The sequence below is a fragment of the Parasteatoda tepidariorum genome, chromosome 10 (assembly GCF_043381705.1).
Source record: "Parasteatoda tepidariorum isolate YZ-2023 chromosome 10, CAS_Ptep_4.0, whole genome shotgun sequence".
In the NCBI taxonomy this organism is placed as follows: domain Eukaryota; kingdom Metazoa; phylum Arthropoda; class Arachnida; order Araneae; family Theridiidae; genus Parasteatoda; species Parasteatoda tepidariorum.
This window is the reverse complement of record NC_092213.1, coordinates 1,963,406-1,985,800: the sequence shown is the minus strand read 5'-3', so window position 1 is coordinate 1,985,800 and position 22,395 is coordinate 1,963,406. Positions and strand designations below refer to the sequence as shown.

Genomic DNA, 22,395 nt, shown 5'->3' with positions numbered 1-22,395 from the left:
GCTGTGGTGTAGCCAAGATTTTTAAGGCACAAAACGCCTAAAACAGAATTTTTCGCTTACTTAACTCTGAAAAATAAGCAATGAAAAAGAGAATTTGTCCATAACTAGGGGTCGATGTACTACTAATAAAGCAAAACAAAACTTTGGGGTGTTGTAGCTTTATTTAGATAAACCCCGTAAAATATACTTGCATTTCACTTTCAAAGAAATGATGTTGATCTTGGAAATTTTCCACTAGGAATGGAAAAAAATTTTAAGAGTTCAAAACTTGCACAATATTCCTTGCAATCAAAAAACGCATTGAAAATCCTAAATATCTGGGAGTGTTCCTAGACCCAGAACTGAGATATACTAAACATATTAAAATCACGGCAAATAACGGTCCAAAGAAATTAAACGTCCACCGAAAACTTTGTGGCACAAACTGGGGCTCGAGATCATCAACATTAAAAAATACTTACTGCACCGTCATCAGGCCAGTACTTGAGTATTGCTCCCCCATTTCGGCACATGCGGCTAAATTTGTTAAAGACACTTTGGACTCAGTCCAACATAGAGCATCAAAAATCATCATTGGTGCAGTGTTCTCCACTAACAACATCAAGGTCGAACTTGAAAGCGGTCTTGTTTCCCTTTAAAACAGACGGAAACTCGTCACTCTAAAATTCACCAACAAAGTCAGAAGCCACAATAGAGATCATATTGCTCGCAGAGTTTTTGATACTTTAACAGGTAGGTCAAGGCTTCAGAGATCATCAACGCTGCAATTTGACGGAGACAGGCCGTCTAGAACCATGCTCAAAGAATGAACCAACCCGAGTACTATTACAAAAAGGTGAAGACACTGTTCATTCACTTTCTAGGGAAAACAGCATAATAGTCTACACAGATGGTTTCTCTGATATTGACTTTAATAGATATTGACTGAGGTGGTGCTGATATCTCCATCACTTACCCCTCAGGAAATGACGTCAAACTCAAAATACCCACTGGCCAAATTGCTTCGAACTTCACTAGCGAATTAATTGCTATAAAAGAGGCTCTTGTCCATTGTCGCTCCCATTCTCTAAAAGACCCAATGAAAGAAATTGTGATTTTCTCAGACTCAGCACTCGAAGCCATACATAACGGTAAGACATCAATAACGCAAGAAATTAATACCTTTCTCCGTTTACTAAATATCCGTTGCACTCTCCAGTGGATCCCAGCTCATGTTGGAATCGAGGGGAATGAATGCGTAGATGCCCTTGCAAAGGAAGCACGCGAAGATCAACCTCGAGCAGTCACCTGTGCAGATGCGAATACTGTCGCCAGGCGAAGGATATACAACCAGCTTTTTAGCAAAGCAACAATCCCGGATCTAAACTGCCCTAGAAACCTCTTCTCTGCAATAGCTAGTTTACGTACTGGACATTTCAAAGGTATGTGGTAGATATCACGCACCAATAAAAAATCCTATCCCATCTGCAAGTACTGTCCTCATTTGCAACTAACTCCAGACCATGTTTTTGACTGCCAGGTCATTGTCGGCCCCCTCTTTCAACTTGGAGCACCCCGATCGAAATTCTCCATGGCCATCAGGCTCCAGAACTTGCAAATCTTGTTATCAAGACTTTTGGAGGACTCTAATCTTTGCACTAGCACTGTATGCATAGACACGACAACAACAATCAAAAAGTACAACTATCACGCATTCTCTGAGGTTTAAAATAATGGTTCTTAAGAAATTTTGCTTACAGGATAAGTTAGGACAAAAAAATATATGGTCTCAAAAATTTTGCTCTCTACTGTACAAATTTAGGCCGAACGAAATTTTTCTAGATGCGAAAAAGTTATTTGTGTATCTAAGAAAAAAGAAAAAAATTCCTTTAAAATTATAATAAAATATTTTTTAATCCATTTTTATTCTATTCTATTTTGTTAATGATTTGACGTCTTTTTTTTATTTGAAACCTTTATCCTATTTAAAAATTGTTTTTAGTACTGAAATAATATCTAGATAAATTTTCTACACACTGTAAAATATTTTGATTTATAGGGGTAAGGAAAACTTTTATGTAACCCATCTCTCTTTCGGAAGTAAATGTTTTGGATGATTTTGTTTGGCAAAACTGTTGCCATAGTGTGAAAAATCATGCTTGAAATTGTTAGAAATGATGTTCTTTTTAACATATGCAAAATCAGAATCGACCGAAATGAGCATAAAAAGTTAATAAATTCTTTCTGACATATATACCAGTAATTTTGAAATTATTCTATAAAATTGATATATTTATATAAGTTATATAATATTTTTAACTGTCGAAGTGGACCGTGATAGTCTGATTGGAAGGGTGCTGGACTCATGTTCGTAAGAACGGGAGTTCGAATCCAGCCAACCGAAGACTCCCCGTATAGTAAACGGTGACTGGTGCACGTTAAATCTATCGGGACGCAAAGTCAACCGTGTTCCCATAACAAATTATACATCTGGGTGTGCTGTACTGGAAATTGATCATTCTCTGGTTCAGATCAAAATTTCTATCTGTGGATGAATGAAAAAGAACACCTCCTCTAAATGCTTCAAGAAGTATCTTTCAAACAGATTTGCAATGTAAAATCTTCTAAAACATTGACTGCTAAATGAAAAATTTTTTACATGCAGTTAGTAAAGAAATGTTTTCGTATCTCTCTCTCTCTCTCTCTCTCTCTCTCTCTCTCTCTCTCTCTCCAGTCCAGAAGATCATGTCGCATCAGCAAGTCATAGACAGTCTCTCCATCAGTTGCCTCACAGAGGCACCAATGCAATCCAAAAGAGACAAGTGCACTGCAGGGATAACTTGGGGCATTTGGCGGCATGCCAATCATGATCTGGCGGGTGCTTCCACGCTGAATTTACCCTAGCTAACTTCAGGGTGTGAACCTCAGACACTAGTAATTTAGAGGAAGGGGGAGTAGCAAGTTCACTCTCTTCCTTGGCTAGCCGATTAGCAATCTCATTCCCATAAATACCCACATGGGAAGGAATTGATGCAATCTAAATACCACCTCTGTTAGTGTACTCTGTTGCTACCTTTTTAGTGTTCGGTAACGAAAACTTGCAATGACAAGAAGATAAAATGCTTGTTTAAAATCAATAATAAAGTTATTTTAGGGTATAAATTACAGTAACAACTAAATAAGGAATGCGTTCACTCAACAATTTCTAAAACAAAATTAGTTTCTAAATTAAATATACACACCGCACATAAAGAAAATCAAAACAGATTCGAATTAGGGTTAATAAGCAGAAACAGATAAATATTAAAATCATAATATTATAAAATTATTAATGCGAATACTGTTATCTTTACACATCTCTGGAACATACGTGCCTTTTGCAAAAGTAAACAACCGAAGTTTAGCAACTTGCGAGATGACAACAATCTTTCACCTTTTAGTTGCTCGATAATTAACAATCTACGGTTGCCATCCGTACGTCAAAAGTGGTATTTTAAAATTATACCGGGGAGCAAATTTTTCGTTGCATTTATTCAAATACTTGATTTCACCTCATTCGGGTTTAGGAATTCAAATTTGGAATTAGTTTCGCTCGGAAATGTACCGAATTTTTTCAAAATGATTTTATTGGGCTACTTTATTTATTTTCTGAATGTACGAGTTTATAAAGAATGCATGTATTTACATCGATGCATATATGCTAGTGTGATCCTTTGAAATCAACGCTGAAGACAGAAAACACATGACCTTAACGTATTGTATCCTAAATTGAAAATTATTATCACCTTCATCCCCCCCCCACTTTCTACATAGCAGAGAAGTAGGGACACTAGCGTGAATTTTTAAAAAAGGCTGACTGATTCAGATTGTATTATTAATTGGCGTAAAAACAGTAGCTTGATGAGAGAAACCCTTTGAAATGTACATGAATGCCAGATTCAGTGCTAACTTGAAGTAAGGTTCACGCAATGTTTTTCAACGTTTTTTTTTAATCGGACGGTTATAATACAACAGTTTTTACAGCTATTGCAAAAATTAATACCTACATAACTTATTTGACACCCGGGGATTAAATGGTAACTCCGGTGGTTCACTTTAATCAGCGTAGTCAGACACTCAATTTAGTTTAGTTTATAGTTAACTCAATTGCCGATAACTTTGAAGGCTAGCGTGTATTTTTCAATGAGAACTGTTTTAAACAATAACACGCGTAATGTAATCTCTTTTCCAGGTACAAAAGATACCATTTGGTGAACAGTCAATCTACCCAAAAAGTTCTAGAAAAATGCAAACAATTTCATCAACCAGTTCTGTGTGGTCATGCCTATTACAGAAATTACGATGGGTTATGCAACAATTTGAGACAACCTACGTGGGGAAAAGCCATAACAGAACAAAACAGACTTCTTCCCGCCAATTATGAAGGTCAATTCCCTATTTTTACGATATTATTCCTATTTTTATGATATTATATATATGTTTATGATATTATTAACGCATCAGATATCAACCCCTTGAGATACGAAGACGTCTGGGAGACGTCATTTGTTTCTCATGTCAAAACAATAATTGACGTGTCTCAGACATCTTCAACACAGAGATGTCAACTTGCTCTGGACAGCAAATAAATATTTTAAAGTGGTAGTTTAAGGATTGTGATTCTTGGTTTAATAAATTCAATTTAGTAGATTTTTATCCACCATTATTTCTAAATAATTCGTAGGCTTATATAATTCACCACTTTAAAGTAGTTATGTCATGCTATACCTTTGTTTGCAAAAACTGTCAAACATTTGCAAAATTTAGTTTGTAGTTATTTATCGTTTTTTTTTTTTTTTAATTATTTGGCATCTCTATCAACATTTCATTGCGAGTTGTTGTTTACAGTGCAAACAAAGATCATTTCTATATCAAGAAATGATATGTCAAGGGGTTAATGTTTCTATTTCAAAAAGATTAAGAAAGATATGAAATTGATAGCAGAAAGGGTCACAATCTGGAATAATTTAAAACTGTTTCAGGAAGTTATCATAAATTGAATGAATTTTAAAATATCTACCCTATACAGTGAAATCTGTCCACTTGACCATCCTTGTGATTTGACCTCGATTATCAAAAACATAATTTATCGTATAAAACAGTAGTAGCAACGTCCTATAAAAAAATTAAAAAGCGGTAGTTTCGAAAGTTTATTTGACCTATAATTAGAGAAGAAACAGTTTGATTCTAAACTTTCAGATTAAACTTTATTTTGAAACATAACACCGTATTGCTGTTTTGTAATTATTTAAATAGTTAATATGCCGTGGTAATTAAAATATTACTTTTTATTTAGTGATGATAGGTGATAAATGTCGTAGTGGCTCTCTTAAAATTCAGACCGGACTGTGCGGTGGCCAGGGAGCTAACTTCACATCAGAAAGGTCCTGGGTTCGAATCCTGAGCAAGGCAGGGATGATCTTTCATTCTCCCCACTATCTGTCCTTACTGTGGGAGCAAGGCAGGCCCACCTAATAGGGGGTGCCCCTGAAGGAGTGGACAACAAATCTGCTTTACGGATACCTAAATGGCGAGTGTCAATCGGGTGAGAATCGGAAAAAATGTTCTTTTTTAAATATTGGAGAAATTACCAAAAATTCTGAAAGCTTTAATAGTCTACCACTCTATAAAATATTTTAATCATTGGCAGCCTTGACTTATATATTCCCTTCCAGGTTTTAAGATTCAGTCAAGTTAATAATAAATCATCCATTACGAATCATTCACTTCGTTGCTACGTAAGGAGTGTTGGAAAGAAACCATACATTTCAATTATTTTATTTAAAAATAAATACCCACAGCACAAAATTTACAATTAACAAAATTAGAAAGGGAAGGTGATGGCATAAGAGTCTTAAGCGAATGAAATCTTAGTCTCAACTGCTGAGTTCAACAAACTGATGAAAGATGGCACTGTAGGAGGAGGTTACAGCTATAATTACTTTTCATACTATGCAAAACAATGTTCAATCAACGCATGCAATTTAAACAATTAATACAAAATAACTGCCTAAAATTGCAACGTCATAATTGGAGTCAAATTTTTGGCACTCACTAATTTCTTAGACGGTAAAAATTCAGTATAATAACATTTAATGTAACACAAATATTTAATTTAACAACAATAAAGCACTAAATAACATTTAACATCATAACATTTTTTAAGTTCTTTAGTTACCAAAAATTAATTATTTGATCAGGAATTTCAGTCGTTGAAACAGTTAACAACATCGCAGAAGTTCCGCAGTTCACATCATAAATACAGGAAGGAGGAAGAGAGGCAATTTGAAGTGGATGGTTCTCAGCAACGAAACATGATATTTTTCTTCCGCTGGAAGGTGAAATGAGACTCGGCTTGTCTGTGTCAGATGGAGTCCAAGTGCTGAGTTATTTACCTCCTATATGAATTTATTATTCGTGCACCAGCAAAGGTGTTGACTTCAACACATTTAATTGTTGTAAAAATTGCCAAGGTAGATATGAATTGGGTGGGGGGGGGGATAATGAGTTGACATGAATAATGACTTTCAGCTTCAGACGGGTTGTACCCCAGTTGTGATCCCGAATAAATAAAAGCAACGTTTTAAAAATGAATACTTACAAAAAGTAATATTTATTGTATAGCTATTTACGGAATATACTTAATTATTTACAAAATCTATTCGAGAAAACCCTGTCCGAAAGGAAAAAACGCTGTACTTGATGATGAAATCAAATATTTCTTTAAAAATGTATGCGTCACAATGTCTTTGAATAAGGAAGCACTGCAATGTGCTCATGAATGTGAAGTCTTTCACACATGAACCACGGAGTCCCGGTTCTACACAAAATTTTGTTTTTCATGGTCTTCTTTTATGTGCAACGCTGGTGATGCTCCAGACACTGTAGGTATAAAGGGTTCTTTTTATTGCTAAGACCAGCTGCGATGGGTGACCTTGAATTGACTATAATCCCGGAAAGGCGCCTTCAACCCAATTATGCTGGAGATATGTGCGATCCAGTTTAATGTATTTGTAAGTGTGACACCATGGCTTCGTCGACTATCGGGGTTGATTCCCTAAATAAGGTGATGTTTGTATTTTTCTTTTATAAGATTTTCTTAGAATTAATAACGCAGATTTGGTGGCATCCATTTTTCTCACCAATCTTCAATAGTTTGATTTTCTTAACAGCTACATTTAGTCATTCTTAGGATGTCATCAGCTTAAAAGGCTGATTGTTATTTCCTGCGAGTTTGGGAGCCCTGTAAGTAAGAAATGATCCTCGTATGGAAGTGTCACTCATTCATTTTGGTATCGTTTACTTTGATGCTGAATTAGTTCAATAGCTGTTCAGTAAAAGAATTAAGTATTCAGGGATTTCGTTCATGGCGCTGGTGTCAAACACGATCCCAATTTCTGTCCACCGTCTTATCTATAACATTTTATAACTCTTGGTAGGCATGATTCTTTGTTTCAACCAAAAGCAAGTTAGGTATAGAATGGGTTTACTTTTCGGTACATCTCTAACAGTTTTTTAAATTTCTTTTAGGAATGAAGGGATTGAGAAAATCTGTCTCTGGTCAATTTTTACCCTCTCCCCGTCACATTTCTCTGCAATCAGGAAGTCAAAGTAATTTCTCAAATAGTGTATCAGCATTATTCACGTTCTTTGGACAGTTCTTAACGCATGATGTTGTGCTCACCCCTGTTATGACAGGCAAGTCTTTCTAAACATTATGCTACATTATAATTATTTTTATAATGAATGGTTATGATTTGGATAAATTTAAAAAGTTAAAGCAAAATGAAGAGATTTATTTTAATAATTCACCTCTATGCTTAATATTTTCAAATGAATATGTCTAGTCACGAAATCTGATGTACCGAGGACCAAAAAGTGCCACTTTAATGACAAAATAGATGATAAAATGGCAGTAAGCAGATAAATTTTGATGGTGACGATGAACCAAGGATCAGATTTTAAATTGAGAACTAATATCAAGAAATTTCTAACTTCTTTATTTCAATATTGTTCCCACGTTTTAAGGTTTCTAAAGACTGTACGAGCTTGAAGATAAAATGCAAGTAACGAATATTTATTTAGATTTTCCAATTGTTTAGTAAGTATTACGTTTGAATTAAGTATGTTCAACGTGAATTATTTGTAATTTTAAAAAACCGCCAAATTTAGCGATCAAAAGCATTATTTGGTAAAACTATTGAAATTGATGTGCTCAAGCTGTCGTAGCCTTTATGATTAAAGGTAAGCTTTGCCATGAGTAGAATATCAATGATATTTAAATAAGAAAATGTCTATAAACAGAAGAGAAATATAAAAAAACCGTGGACCAACAGACAGAATTCCAACCTCTCTGAGGCAATGACAATCATCTCCTATGGATATATTTAATGCAAAAACTTTCGGAAGAGAACAACAATATCGTATTCTTAAATTTTCAAACATTTTACGTTCTTACACTCCTTAATGGATTTGATTTTTTTTAAAAGTGACATCAAAGTGAAATTATGACATTTTTACAATAATTAATTATAAATTATCCACCATCATGCAAGTGATAGTCCTGTACTAATTTTGCAACTTGTAGAAAATTCTTGGATACTTTACTCTTGCCGAAAATAAGCAAACAATAAAATGATTTTACTGATGATTTTCTTTTCCGTCTTTCTTGTCCTACAATAATATTCTTAGAATTTACCTGTTAGGGAATATCTTAAATATTTTATAATCAATCCTTTATTCTGAAATTCACAGTAGTATCGTGTTATTGTTTCATGAAACAGAAAATGGCAACGTTCTGAAGTGTTGTGGTCCCCAAAGGACGACCCACCCCAGCTGTTCTGCCGCATTCGATTATCCTACTGCTGATCCATTCTTCTCACGCATCAATGTCACGTGCCAAAACTTTGTAAGAGCTGCTCCATTCCCGAAATGCAATCTCGGTAAGTATCACTTCGCCATCTTGGATTTGCTGATGAAATTTTAATTTTTAATTTGGGGAGAATTTCTTATAAAAATCTTACTAGTTTATTACATACCATTTTTCCTTTTTAAAAAAAATCTTTATTACATACCATTTTTCTTTTATAATTATTTTTTATTACATACCATTTTTTTCCTAAATTTTATAGCACACCATTATTTTTTAAATTTTTATTACCTACTATTTTTCTTTTTTAAAAATAAAATCCCTATATTAGGACTTCAAATAAATTAAAGATTTAATCTAAGAAATATATTAAGACAGAAATTGACAAAGAAAAAATTCGGGAGTGTTAGACACCTTTTAAAAAGGTAGGAAAATAACAGCTTCATTTTACTAGATCCGGAAATATTACGTTTGATAATTTTTTTAAACTTCTGACTTTTTTTTATCCCCAACATGTCGAGCAATAAAATTAGAGGGTTACTAGTTTTGATCATTTAATAAAAAAACTATATAGTAATCCGTTTTTAACATTTTAATTCACTGTTACTGCCGTTTAAATTGACATAAACTGTTTTGAATGGTTATGAAAAATATTCTTGACATAAATAACACAGGAAAAATAAAAATAAAAGATATTTTCTGTGAATTTAAAAACAGGTAAATGTTTTATGTTAAAACACATTTTTTAATTAATTGATTAATTGATATGATGAATCATTAATTCATCATATCAGATTCGTACTGACATCATTTTGTCGGAAAAAATCAATATAGAATTTTAAGCAGTATATTTCAAAAATGCTGATGGAGTGACGGTCCGGACAGTTATGCGTGTTTATTAATATTACAGTTTTTTTTAACCACAATTTAAATTAAAACTTAAGAATGATGTTATGTAATAAGTGTCCTTGATTTATTTAGAGGTGCAAACTTGTTCCACTTCGTGAGCAATTTTTTTTCCCAAAGGGTGTCACAAAATTTTAACAAGGTTTAAATTAAATAGAAAAACACAGTTTTTTTTTTTCAATTGGGTACTTGCAAGTGACGTAGTGTGGGTATGAAACGTGGCATTTGTTTACGTTAGACTATTCTTTACAACTATTCTTTCCATAGACGTTACAAATATTTAAAATCTTTCACTATATATTTATTACTTAACACAAAGACAGGCACGAAGCCGCGTAAACAAACTATGCTTTAAGTGGCCAGGTACACAAAACAAAAATATATGGTTACAACAAAATATACAATAAAATATGTAAACAAATAATAAATCTAAGTTAAATAAAAGAAGTAGGCGAGAAAGAATTATATTTCAGCACATTTGAAGGGCGATACGGCGTTGTATTTAATAAACTTCGTGTTAATTAGCATTCTAACTTATGTGGAGAAACTTAGCTCAGCTTTAATATGTCATTTTGCTTATAAATGACGAGTTGGCCCTGACGTCATAAGTCACATGTGGGTATCCGTGATCTTTTTGTTGAAGTACATGTACCCAATTATATATAATTTTTAATTGAAACATTTATGACATAGGATAGGGTTATGTATGGAATTTCACATGTTCACTCTTTTGTGGAAATTTTCCATGACCATTTTGCATAATTTCGTTGATGCAAAATTGAATTTCCTCATTCAACGCACAGATGCATTAAAATAACCCCCAAAGAAAGAACTCCATTGGTGTTAAATCACATGATCTTGGAAGACAATTCTGATAAACCAAAAAATGTCGCACGCAATAATTGGATTGTTTCATTCGACAACGCGTTGATTCTCAATTGTAGTGCTGCATTTTTTTAACTATCAACTGTTTTCTTTTTCTGGTCGCCAACAATTAAAAAATTAATTTTCTACTTAATTAAAATCCTTGTGTTAGTTTCGGGACATCATTTAAGTTCCACAATTATAATTTTTATGCATGATTTATTCCATTGCTTGATTCAATTCATTTGTGATATTTAAATAGCGGAAACTTACATAGAAAGCATCGTTTCTTTTTCAGTTAGTGAGGCTTTAAAATGTTAGAGAGCAAAACTGTACGAGCTTCAATTTTTATTATTACAGTTAAAGTGGTTCTATGTGACGTGATTGTTGAAGAGCTGAGTGATTGTTAGTTAATTTGAGTAAATTAGCTTCAGAGTCTATCATAGGAAATAAATTATCTATCTTACCTTCATTTATTATACGCAAGTTGAAATATATAAGACCATTAGAGTTAGTAAGACTGTTCGAACGTTCCCACTCTTGGTCTTCTTTATTACTGCTAAAAGAGGGATTACTCGTCGACTGTTTGTTGCACATGTAAAATTCATCCACTTCAAAAACACTTAGGTTAGTATTTTTATCTGCTGAATGATATACAGTGATGGACAAAAGTGTGGACATTTTTTGAAAGTTTCATGTTTTTCAAATTTGTGTGCTTTTGCAGAATATATTAATTTTCACTTAAATACAAACGTTTAGATGTCAAATTGAAGGTAATTCAATGTAGAATTTAATAACAAAAACAGAATTAAAATATCTATATTACAAAAAAATTTATGCTCATTTTAGTAGAACAAACAAACCCAAATCGTTTTGAATAAGGACGTGTTTCGTAATAAAAGCGTACTAGCCAATCACAAACACTGTTCTTAGGACCAATGAAATGTTTGTAACTATAGTTTAGGTTATTTGGATGATAAAAGAGTTATTGTTGTGGAAATATTTTGCGGAATGATGCATACTAACACAATTAAATAGAGTATTGCTGTTTTTGAATATTTTAAGTCCTTTTTTAATTAAACTAATTTTAAACAATGTCATCAGCAAGAAAAACTAATTGGACATCTACAAAAAGAAGCCGAATTGTCATATCGAAAGAAAATGGCCTTTCTTATGCTGAAATTGCAAGACAAGTTGGTGGTTCAGTGACTTGTTCTGGTGTACGAAAGTTCTGTTTACGTTATGAAAAAACGAAATCAGTGGAAAATAAAGGCCGAAAAAAATGCACAATTGCTACTGCCGATAGAAAAATTATACGGCTATGCCTTCAAGATAGAAAAATTTCATCAGATGCCATTAGATGTGAAATGAATGCAGCGGGTATTGCAGCAAGTTCAAGAACAATAAGAAGAAGGTTATCAGAATTTGGACTACAAGCTAGAATTCTAAGGAAAAAACCATATTTAAATCAAAAGCAAAGCGAAAAACGAGTTAAATGAGCAAAAGAACACTTCAAATGGCCAGAAAATCAATGAAAACAAGTAATCTGGAGCGATGAGAGTAAAATATCGCTGTTTGGTAGTGATGGTAGAAAATACGCGAGACGTAGAGTAGGTGAAGCACTTCATCCTGATTGCATTGAAGCAACTACAAAAAACCCAACAAATGTCATGATTTGGGCATGTATGTCTGCTGATGGTGTAGGCTAAATTCAAGTGATTGATGGTATCCTGAATGCCAAAAAATACATCGAAACTGCCCTGAAACCAAAATTGATACCTTCCATCAGGGATCTCTTCCCCAACAACGCACCATTTATTTTTCAGCAGAATTCAGCTCCATGCCACACAGCAAAAGTATGCAAAGCATGGTTTCAAATAAAGGCATAGATATATTACCATGGCCAGGAAACAGTCCTGATCTTAATCCAATTGAAAATTTGGGGCGACGTTTGAAAATTCTTGTACGAAAAAACCGTCCATCCAATAAAAGACAACTTTTTGAAGCTATAATTGATTCTTGGCACCATGTGATTACGAAAAATGAACTCCAAACACTCGTTCACTCGATGAAAAAACGCTGTGAAACTGTCTTAAAAATTAAGGGTTATCCTACTAAGTATTGATTGTGTAAGTATCACTTTAAAAAAATGCAAATCTAAGACTGATCTTACTATTAGTTGCATAACTTTTTTTGTAATACAGATATTGTAATACTGTATTCATTATTAAATTTTACATTAAATTACCGTCAATTTGATATAGATAAACGTTTGTATTTAAGTGAAAATTAATATATTCTACAAGCACACAAAGTTGAAAAACATGAAACTTTCAAAAAATGTCCACACTTTTGGCCACCACTGTAATTAGTATAGCATAGATAGTATAGTATAGTATAGTTCATACAGTTAATTCTGCCTAAATAAAGATCTTCCAACGAGAAATCTCATTTGTTTCAAAACTGTCACTTAAAACATTCTTTCTTTAATCTTTCATTAGGCTATATTTCTTAAACTCCAGAGACTCAGCGTCCGATATATTGTACACCATTTGGTACAATTTTATCACTTAAAAAAATAATATTGTGTAAAAAAAAAATTGTGTTTGTATGCTCTTAAAAAGTGATTGTCTTCGTAAAATTTTATTGGATTTGTGTACACTCGTGGGTCGGAGTTTTTAATGACAGTGAAAAATTATGAGAAAGGTGAGAAGTTTGATTTGAGTAACCTTTCGGACAGTTTTACGGCGTGTCACTATTTTATTACTTGAGTCCTCTGAGTTTTGTTCCATGACAAAATGCGAAGAAATACATCATAGAAATATCCTAAAATGTGCACAGAAACTGCTCAAAACTAAAATGCATCGTTTTTACGTAATAATTAAAAAAGTTAAATTTTAATTTAAAAAAAATTAATTGAATTTTTCAAAAAATATTTTAACNCAAAATTATAAATTAAGTCAAAAGAATTAGTATTATTGATTAAAAAAAACAGGATATTTAGAAAATTAGGCTGTGACCTAATGTCACAATCTTCTTTCATTTAGAAATGTGTACATTTCTAATTAAAAGTCTTATTTTCTACCATAATTTAAAGCTTGAATAGCAGGAGGATATTGAGTTTTATTTTTTTTTATGTCGTAATCTCAAGACATTCTGTTTTTTTAGATAAAAGGGGAATAATCAATAAGAAAACCTCATTCATCGATGCTTCGAATGTTTACGACAATAGTGATGATGCATCTTATCGACTTAGGACAAACGATGGAACAGGTAAACAACAAGAAAGCAAATTAAACATCACAAATGAGTATCAAAAGAAATTTCAAAATGAAAATTTAAAGCAATCTATTTCCGAAATCGAGCCGACCGGCCTATGTAGGGGTTAGGGAACCTTGCATCAGAAAGGTTCTGGGTTTGAATCCCGGGCAAGGCATGGATAATCTTTCCTTCTCTGTGCTATTTGTCCTTACTGTGGGAGCAACGTTGGCCCACCTAATATGGTGCCCCTGAAAGAGTGGTCAACAAATATGCCCTTCAGGTGCCGGTATGATCTAGGTCATTCTCCAAGTGGGCATTGGAGAAAAAAAAATTTCCGATATCGAGTCAACCAACTTAATTGAGACATCCTAGCGAAAATATCTACTTGAAGTAGTTAACCATTAGGTTTTAAGAGAGCAGCTAATTCATAGTTAACAGATACGTATTATATGATTGAAATCTGTAAAATCTAACTATTTTTTTTAAAATTTATTTCTGTTTTAGAAACTTAGAAAAAAAAATTGGCCTTGACAATTAAGCATATTGAAGCAATTTGTATTTTTGCTTATTCTTAATTTTTTCTTATATTTTTTATTCCAGTTACCATATACAATCTGGGGAGAAGACCGGTTACATGTCTTGACCCTCCCTCCTTTCCTCTCTTCGTCTTCACAGTTGTATATTTTATATCCGTCGTTGAACAGACGACCCAATTTTGGGTTTACGACTATTAATGTTCAACTTTGTCGTCTTGTAATTTTGAACCGATCCAGAAGACAAGGAAACTCCTGGATCAGTACTCCCAGAGGTATTGACTTGTTATGGGAACATGGAGCACTTTGCGACTCGACAGATTTAACGTGCATCAGTCACCGTGTACTACACGGGGAGACTTCGGCTGGCGGGGATCGAACCCACGAACTCTTGGACATGGGCCCAGTGCCCTACCAACCAGGCTATCCCGGCTTCTCACAGTTGTACAGGAATGTACTACGATATTTTCCCCTCTCTTAATACTTATTTGTATTTAATTGTCAAAAATATTTTTTGTTTTTTTAAATTACCACGACGCTTTCTTTTAAAACTATTTATTGAATGTACTTTTCAGTTCCATATAGTTTCTTAACTTAAAAGTTTTTTTTGAAAATCAAGACAGAAACTAACGTACTTCCTTCTTCTATGAATCTCTACACGCTAATGAAGAAAGCATGCGAAGTGCTGCCTTAGGTAGAGAGTTCTGGCTCTACGCCACCTGTAGCCCATTTCCATCGCCAATTACTTTTATTTAGGTTTGTAGAAAAACGTTTCAAGAACTATTAACAGAATAAACAAGTGATCGGATAACTACAAACAACGTTGTCGTCGGTATAGATCCTGATTAGCTGTTGAAACGCGGCATTTGTTTAAGTTAGCAACTGTTTTTTTCCATTCTGTTTCGAGAACAAACGGAATCATTCTTTCACGAAGAAAGATTTGATTTATTTCTTACTTAACACACAGAAGGTACATGGAGCCATGTAGAACATAAACAAACTAATTAGGCAGCAAAATTGCCAGATACTCAAAACAAAAATAATCACCGTCACAGTAAAATACATAAACAAATTATTAATACAAGTTAAACGAAAGACGTAGACAAGAATGATTTATATTTTAAAAAATTTGAAATGAAATTTGCAATTCTGTATTAACTTCCACTAATGGACATTCTCAAGAACGCTCCCAAAAATTCACAAAAATATGCTAATCGGGAGATGCGAACGAAAACCTTATTAGTGAAATATATTTATCCTCGAAAAACTTACTAATCAAGTTTTCGTGTGCATATCTGAATTCATACACGGGATTTTATCGCATCTTGTAAAATATAAATTTTTAATAAAAAATCTATAGATTGTTTTCTTTTTGTTTAAATTAATTTTACGAATATTTTTTTCTGAAGGTAGACTGAGAACACAATACACATTATTTGGAACATTGATGCCAAAGAATCAAGATGTCAATGCAACGTTTTGCCCTTTTGAAGTCATGTCTCAATGCTTTGAAGGTGGTAAGTTTCGTCAATGAATTCATTGTTAAAATATACATTTTCATTTTTTTTTACGAATATGCTTTAAAATTTTGTAACGGCATTGTTTCCCTTTCTGGTATTTTGTCAATCGATTTCATTTCAGGGGACGATCGAATAAATCAGCACACCATGTTAACGAGTCTTCAGACCCTATTTGTTCGAATACACAACAGAATTGCAAACTATCTTTTCAAACTGAACTCTTGGTGGGACGATGAAACTATCTTTCAAGAGGCAAGGTTATACTTAACTTTTATACCTGTTAATAGATGCCTTTTTTAAAAAAATATTAATACATTTTCCAACCGTTAATAGATGCGGTGGTTTTAAAATTGTTAAAACGTTCCCTATCCGTTACTAAACACATTATTTTAAAAATGCTAATAAACTTCTGACCTGTTACTAAACGAATATTTTTAAAACTGTGGATAATTTTTTTTCCGCATTAATAAACGCATAATTTTAAACCTGTTAATAAATTTTCTACCCGTCAATAGACACGTGTTTTTTAACTGTTAATAATTTTTTATACATTTCACTAAACGCGTACTTTTTAAAATACTAACTGTTTCTCAACGCATATTTTTAAAACTGTAAATAAATTTTCTGCATCTTAATGGACGCCTAATTTTTAACATATTAATAAATTGTCGACCATTTAATAAACACGCACTTTTAAAAGTGTTAATAGATAAACCTAATAATCAATGTTAATAATAATTATACTATTTAATATACTATTACTAAAATCGTACTTTTATACCTGTTAACAAGCATGTTCATTGAAATTGGGGCTGCACTTCAACTCTTCTCATAAGTGAGCTTCTTATCACACACGCTATTAGACAATTTATTGTTTTACCCTCATTGAAACATTTGTGGACGTTCCAAGAGATGCAGAAAATGTAAATTATTTGAGTAGAATTCCACATCAACAGAAGTGATTTTCGAAAAATGTCGCCAAATGCATGTACACGAATACGCAATTTTAAATATTATGTAATTTAGCTATTCTGAAAATACTTTTTTTCTTTTGACTTAATAGCACTGTGATCTGTATGTAGCTTTTAAATTATATATTTACTTAATATGTAAAAATAATACAATCAAGAACATGTAGATCCGCATATATATGGCGAAATATATGACAGAGTCATTCAAGTCAAATCTCATAGTATTGTGAGTATTTAATTTTATTGATTACTATTTTTATGTGTCATTTTATATAAGTGTTATGTTAGACTACATGAGTGTTATGTGAGAGTACATGAATTTAAACATTTTTTATATATTTTACCCCCAAGTAGTTAGATACTTTTATTAAATTAAAGTTAGATTATTTTCAATAATTATTTATTTTGCGTGATTTGTATAATTAAAATAGCTTTGAAACTGAGATTTAATGCAGTATTGAATTGTCCTTTGATGAAACATTTTTTTAAATTTATGTTTTTTCCTAAATAATTATTGAACTTATTCATCATTGTATTTCAATTGACCATAATATAAGCATGTTTGTTCCTACTTTAGGTGCAAATCAACATTTCAAATATTCTATTCTTTTACTCAGTTAAAAACAGAGGCATGTGTACCTAAAATTATTAAGCCCCTGGTAGTATAATTGATATCTCGTTGTGTGTACAAATGATTTATGAGTGCAATGATGAAAACATTACAAATGATTTATCTTATTATGCCTTATGACAGTTAAATAGTAATTCGGAACTGTACAATATTTTTTTCAATATACTTCAGCTGTGAAGAGGTAACAGAAACTATGCAAAATTACAAACGGTACCGAAATAATTCAAATTACAAACAATCAAGATAAGCTCAATTTTTCTTAACTTCGCAGCTAGATTATAAAGTACGCATTTTTGTTTAAACTGTATATGTAAAGGATGTTTCATAAAGACAGCTCTTCATATAGCTGACAGGCTTAATTGCAGTATTAAAAAAAAAGGAATTGAAAGACGGTTATTAGGATTCACGCTTCAACCTCCAATTAAAACTGTTTTGACATTTATCACATGTGCTTTCTTCTACTGTAATTTGTCAGGGAGATATAGCTTGTTTCATTCCTTGCAACCCTTGATGTTCTCATTTTTGATAAGTAACACCTTCACGCCGCTTCGACTATATTAAATACTAATATATATATATATATATATATATATATATGTGTACATAAATTAAAAAAAGTAAAATCCATATTGTCATTGTTAAAATAAAGATCAACGACAAAATCACNAAATTCTTCAGATAAAGGTTCACCCACTCATGGCAACAGTTTTTCCTGCGGGGGATGGTGTTTACCAACAGGATAATGCACCGTGTCATAAGGGTCGAATCGTCGAGGAACATTCCAGTGAATTTCAAGTCATCACTTGGCCCCCAAATTCACCTGAACTTAATCCAATAGAACATTTGTGGTCCTTACTTGGAAAACCAAATTCGTGCTGCCACGCTACCCCCTCGCAATGTGAGGGAATTGCAGGACCAGCTGGTGAGCGCTTGGTACCGGATACCTCTGACTACCTATCAGCACCTTGTGGAATCAATGGCACGGTGGGTGCTAGCAGTTTTGAAGACTAAATGTGGTCCTACATGTTATTAGCAGGGTGGTCTTAATGTAATGGCTCTTCGGTGTATATTGAAAGTGATCTTTCCGGAGCACCTTGTTTAGTGGTAATCATCAGATCAATGCAAATCAGATTTAGTAAATCAATTCTAAGGTCGAAAAAAAATCTCCCAATTAAATGAAATACTTTTTATGAGAAAAGTGTAAAAATTTCACTATAAGTTCATAATAATACATAACGAAACTTCATATGACTCTTCATGTTAATGCTAATAACTTTTCCAGGGTGGAGCGGGAAAAAAAGTTTTCCAAAATTAGAAAACAATTATGCCTTCCAAAAGTTATAGTATATTACGTGTGAATTATTTCAGATTTTTAATGCAGCATCTTCATTTCCCGCAAATGACTTAATATTTTGAAATTTTTCAAAAGAACAGCAAAGTCTCATAAATTGTTCATATCTTCAAAAATTGCCGTATAAAATCAAATGACCACTCAAAAGTTGAGCATTGAATAAAATATTACTCGTGAATTTTTTCGGAATTTTTCAGCAATATTCTCACTTCTTGCAACAGCTGCAAAAATTATGAAATTTTACAAAATTTTTAAGAAAATACCGAATTTTTAAAAAATGTCAGAAGAAAATATAGCACTTTAAAAACGTTGTGTATTTATACTAATATATTACTCATTAATTGTTTTAATATTTTTCAGGTTCCTCTTTACTCAGTAACGGGCACAGGAGGGTTTTTTTTTATTATTTATTTTTTTTAGCTTTTTTCATATTAATAATACTATTGTGAGTTTTATAAATTACAACCATGAGTAAACTAGAGGGAGAAAACTAAAGAGTACACAATAGCTTTACGAAAGTTGGCTGATTTGCATTTGATATAAAATCACAGGAAAGTTCGTCTAAAGAGAGAGGTTTTTTTCGTGAACAGCAAACTGTAATATGAATGGGTTCAGGTTCTATTCATTTGCTAGTCTGTGAAAAGTTATTTAAAAAGACTCATAGGTAAAAAACGAATCTAGCTTTAGGCGAAACACAAGTTTAGAAATTTCAAGAAAACGAGCTAAATTAAAACATTTTAGTTATAAAAGAAATCAAAGAAGCGCATTCTGAAAACTTCAAATGCGACGGGCTCACCATATGGGCTCAAAGGATTTCCATCGCCATTCTTCGGACAAATGATGCCCAGAGATCATTGATAAAAACTGGCTTTCTCAAATTTTTAATTTCAGAAATACAGCGAAATTTGCAGGGTTGCGGTCAAACATACAATTTTATGCTCATTGGGGTTGATTCATTCCACTGCAGCGCTACGAATTTACGTTTTGCAGTTTTACTTAGCAACTCTTATTCAGCACATTCAAATTTTATAAGGATCGTCTTATTTTTAGGAGAATTTTATTTATTTATAATAACTAGTGGAGCAGCGCCATCTGTAACTTTTAATGAATGCGCATGCTCACAATGAACCGAGAAGAAGAACGTAATGTAACCATCTATAAAGGAACATCATCGTCATAACGTGAAATAAGGTTTTTTAATTTTAGCGAATCGTTATTAATTAACATTCATCAAATTCATAACAACCAGTGTAGATAACAGAACAAATGGACAGTGAACAAATATATAAAATGGTATGACGACGGTCATGGCCTGTAAGCTTTAAACTTTTAACTAAAAACTTTTAATAATAAACTTTGGATAAAAACTTTCGTAAAATTTATTTTTTTTAAAAAAATTCAGTCCCGGCACTACCGATGACAAACTTCCGAGTTACAGTTAAATATCAAAATAACAGTTAAAGTTAAGTGTCTAAACAATTAACTTTAAATTAAAAATTATTTTGGTAGCTGTGAAGAAAAACATAAAACATTTTTCCCCTCTAGATTCTGCTCCCACTAGAAAACGCCAGATTGTATAAAGAAAAAAAAAACCTACTCCAAATGTGACCTAATGTGTGAAGGGTATGTACCTAATCACTTCTTTTTCTTCTCTGATTAACAGGCGAATATCAATTGGGATATATCAGTTGATTGTCTACAAAGAATATTTACCGTATCTAATTGGACCTGATTACATGGAAATTTACGACCTGTATGTCCATCCCAGTGGCAGATCCCTTTACAACGATGAAGTAAATCCATCTATAATAGCTGAGTTCAGTACAGCAGCATTTCGAGTTCACAGTATGACCTCCACTTGCATCAGCAGCTACATGCCACGACTGAAATTCCGTGACACATATTCAAATCTCAAGCTACTGCATGAGGGACAACTTGACCCCTTATTGTCTGGATCGTCTGAAGTTCCTTCCGAGCAGAACGATTCTTTTTTAGTGGATGATGTTTCGAAATTTACATACAAGTACGTATCTATCTAAATATAGGGTGTTAGATAATCATCACCTTTAATGCATATTTTTGGAATCTCAAACTAAAAATACTTTTAGATCTTAAGTAATTATTGGGTCGTCCAGAAATTTCATGCCGATTTTCGATAGCCGGAACACTCCACCAAAGCTTTAAAACGTCTTTAAAAAGTTTAAATACGTCATCAAAATAAGGTACACAAAATTCAAACTCACCTAAGACTTGATGAATGAAGCGTTGGAAAGTTGCGGCAGCATTTGATAATCCAAACGGCATATACAAAAACTCGAACAATCCAAACGGAGTTGTTACCGCAGTCTTTGGCACGTCTTCCCTGCGTACCGGAATCTGATAATACGCTTTTTCCAGGTTCAAGATAGAAAATATCCTTTTACCTTCCAAAACCTGAAAACAGTCTTGCATGTGGAGAACAGGGTACCTATCTGGCACGGTCACACCATTAAGACGACGAAAATCACCACACAGTCGCCAGTCGCCATTCTTTTTTAGAACCATGTGTAACGGACTTGCCCAACAGCTTTTGGAAGGCTGATAAACCCCTGATGCTACCAGAAATTCAAACTCTTGTTTTGCAGCTTTCAACTTATCTGACGATAAACGTCGAGGTTTCGAGAAAATAGGAGGTCCTTTTGTCTGTATCCAATGTTCTACTCCATGCTTAACTTTTTTTGGCGTGACACCTGACCTAATCAGAGCAGGAAACGGAATTTAGAGTTCTCTAAAATTACCTCTACCGTTGAAGCAATCTCAGCATACCGGGTACCTCTTGTTTGCAACTTGGTCAAAGAATCAATAACTGTAGCATTTTTGACGGCTACTAATAAACCAAAATTGCGTAAGAAGTCAGCTCCGATAATTGGATGAGGCACGGCAGCAATGATAAAAGGCCAGCTGAACTCTCTTCTGACCCCAAGGTCTAATTTCAACAGGCTTTGGCCAAGCGTTGGAATGGTCGTACCGTTTGCGGCGAACAATTTCATCTGTAAAGAATGGTCACTAGATGCATAGGCAGAACGGGGTATCACAGAGACGTCAGCTCCTGTATCAATGAGATAACGTGAGGATGTAGACTTGTCCGTCAGATAAAGCTGCTGAATCATCGCTTCGCCGTCACCCTTTTGACTGGATGACGGCCTCAGCAGTTTTCCGGTTGGAACGAACATGGAGGTCGGCATTTTGTCACTCGCTGCTTGAATATTTTATGATACCAGCAATACTGTGAATTTGCAGATTATCGGCTTCGGCAAGTAGAGCGTTTCTGACTAGTACTCCTTGACCGGTCACTTGTACGGGCTTCCAACCGTGAGAGACGAGCTGTGATCTCTGTCAATAAAGACCGTAAATCCGTCTGATCTGTCGAACCAGCAACTACGCTGACTGACTGTGCGTTAGTTGTCGTAGCCATGATACCATCTGAACCCG

At 33.5% G+C, this 22,395-nt stretch overlaps 1 protein-coding gene across 1 annotated transcript in view; it reads left to right on the top strand.

The window, feature by feature from the left end:
* LOC107456874 (peroxidase) overlaps positions 1-22,395 on the top strand; it is a gene marked incomplete in the record, with an annotated part of 38,203 nt that overhangs the window by 4,774 nt on the left and 11,034 nt on the right. The window contains 7 exon segments of the mRNA XM_043047285.2: positions 4,211-4,404; positions 7,549-7,716; positions 8,802-8,960; positions 13,826-13,930; positions 15,861-15,968; positions 16,093-16,228; positions 20,588-20,947. Of these exon segments, the coding sequence (XP_042903219.2) occupies positions 4,211-4,404; positions 7,549-7,716; positions 8,802-8,960; positions 13,826-13,930; positions 15,861-15,968; positions 16,093-16,228; positions 20,588-20,947 (1,230 nt within the window).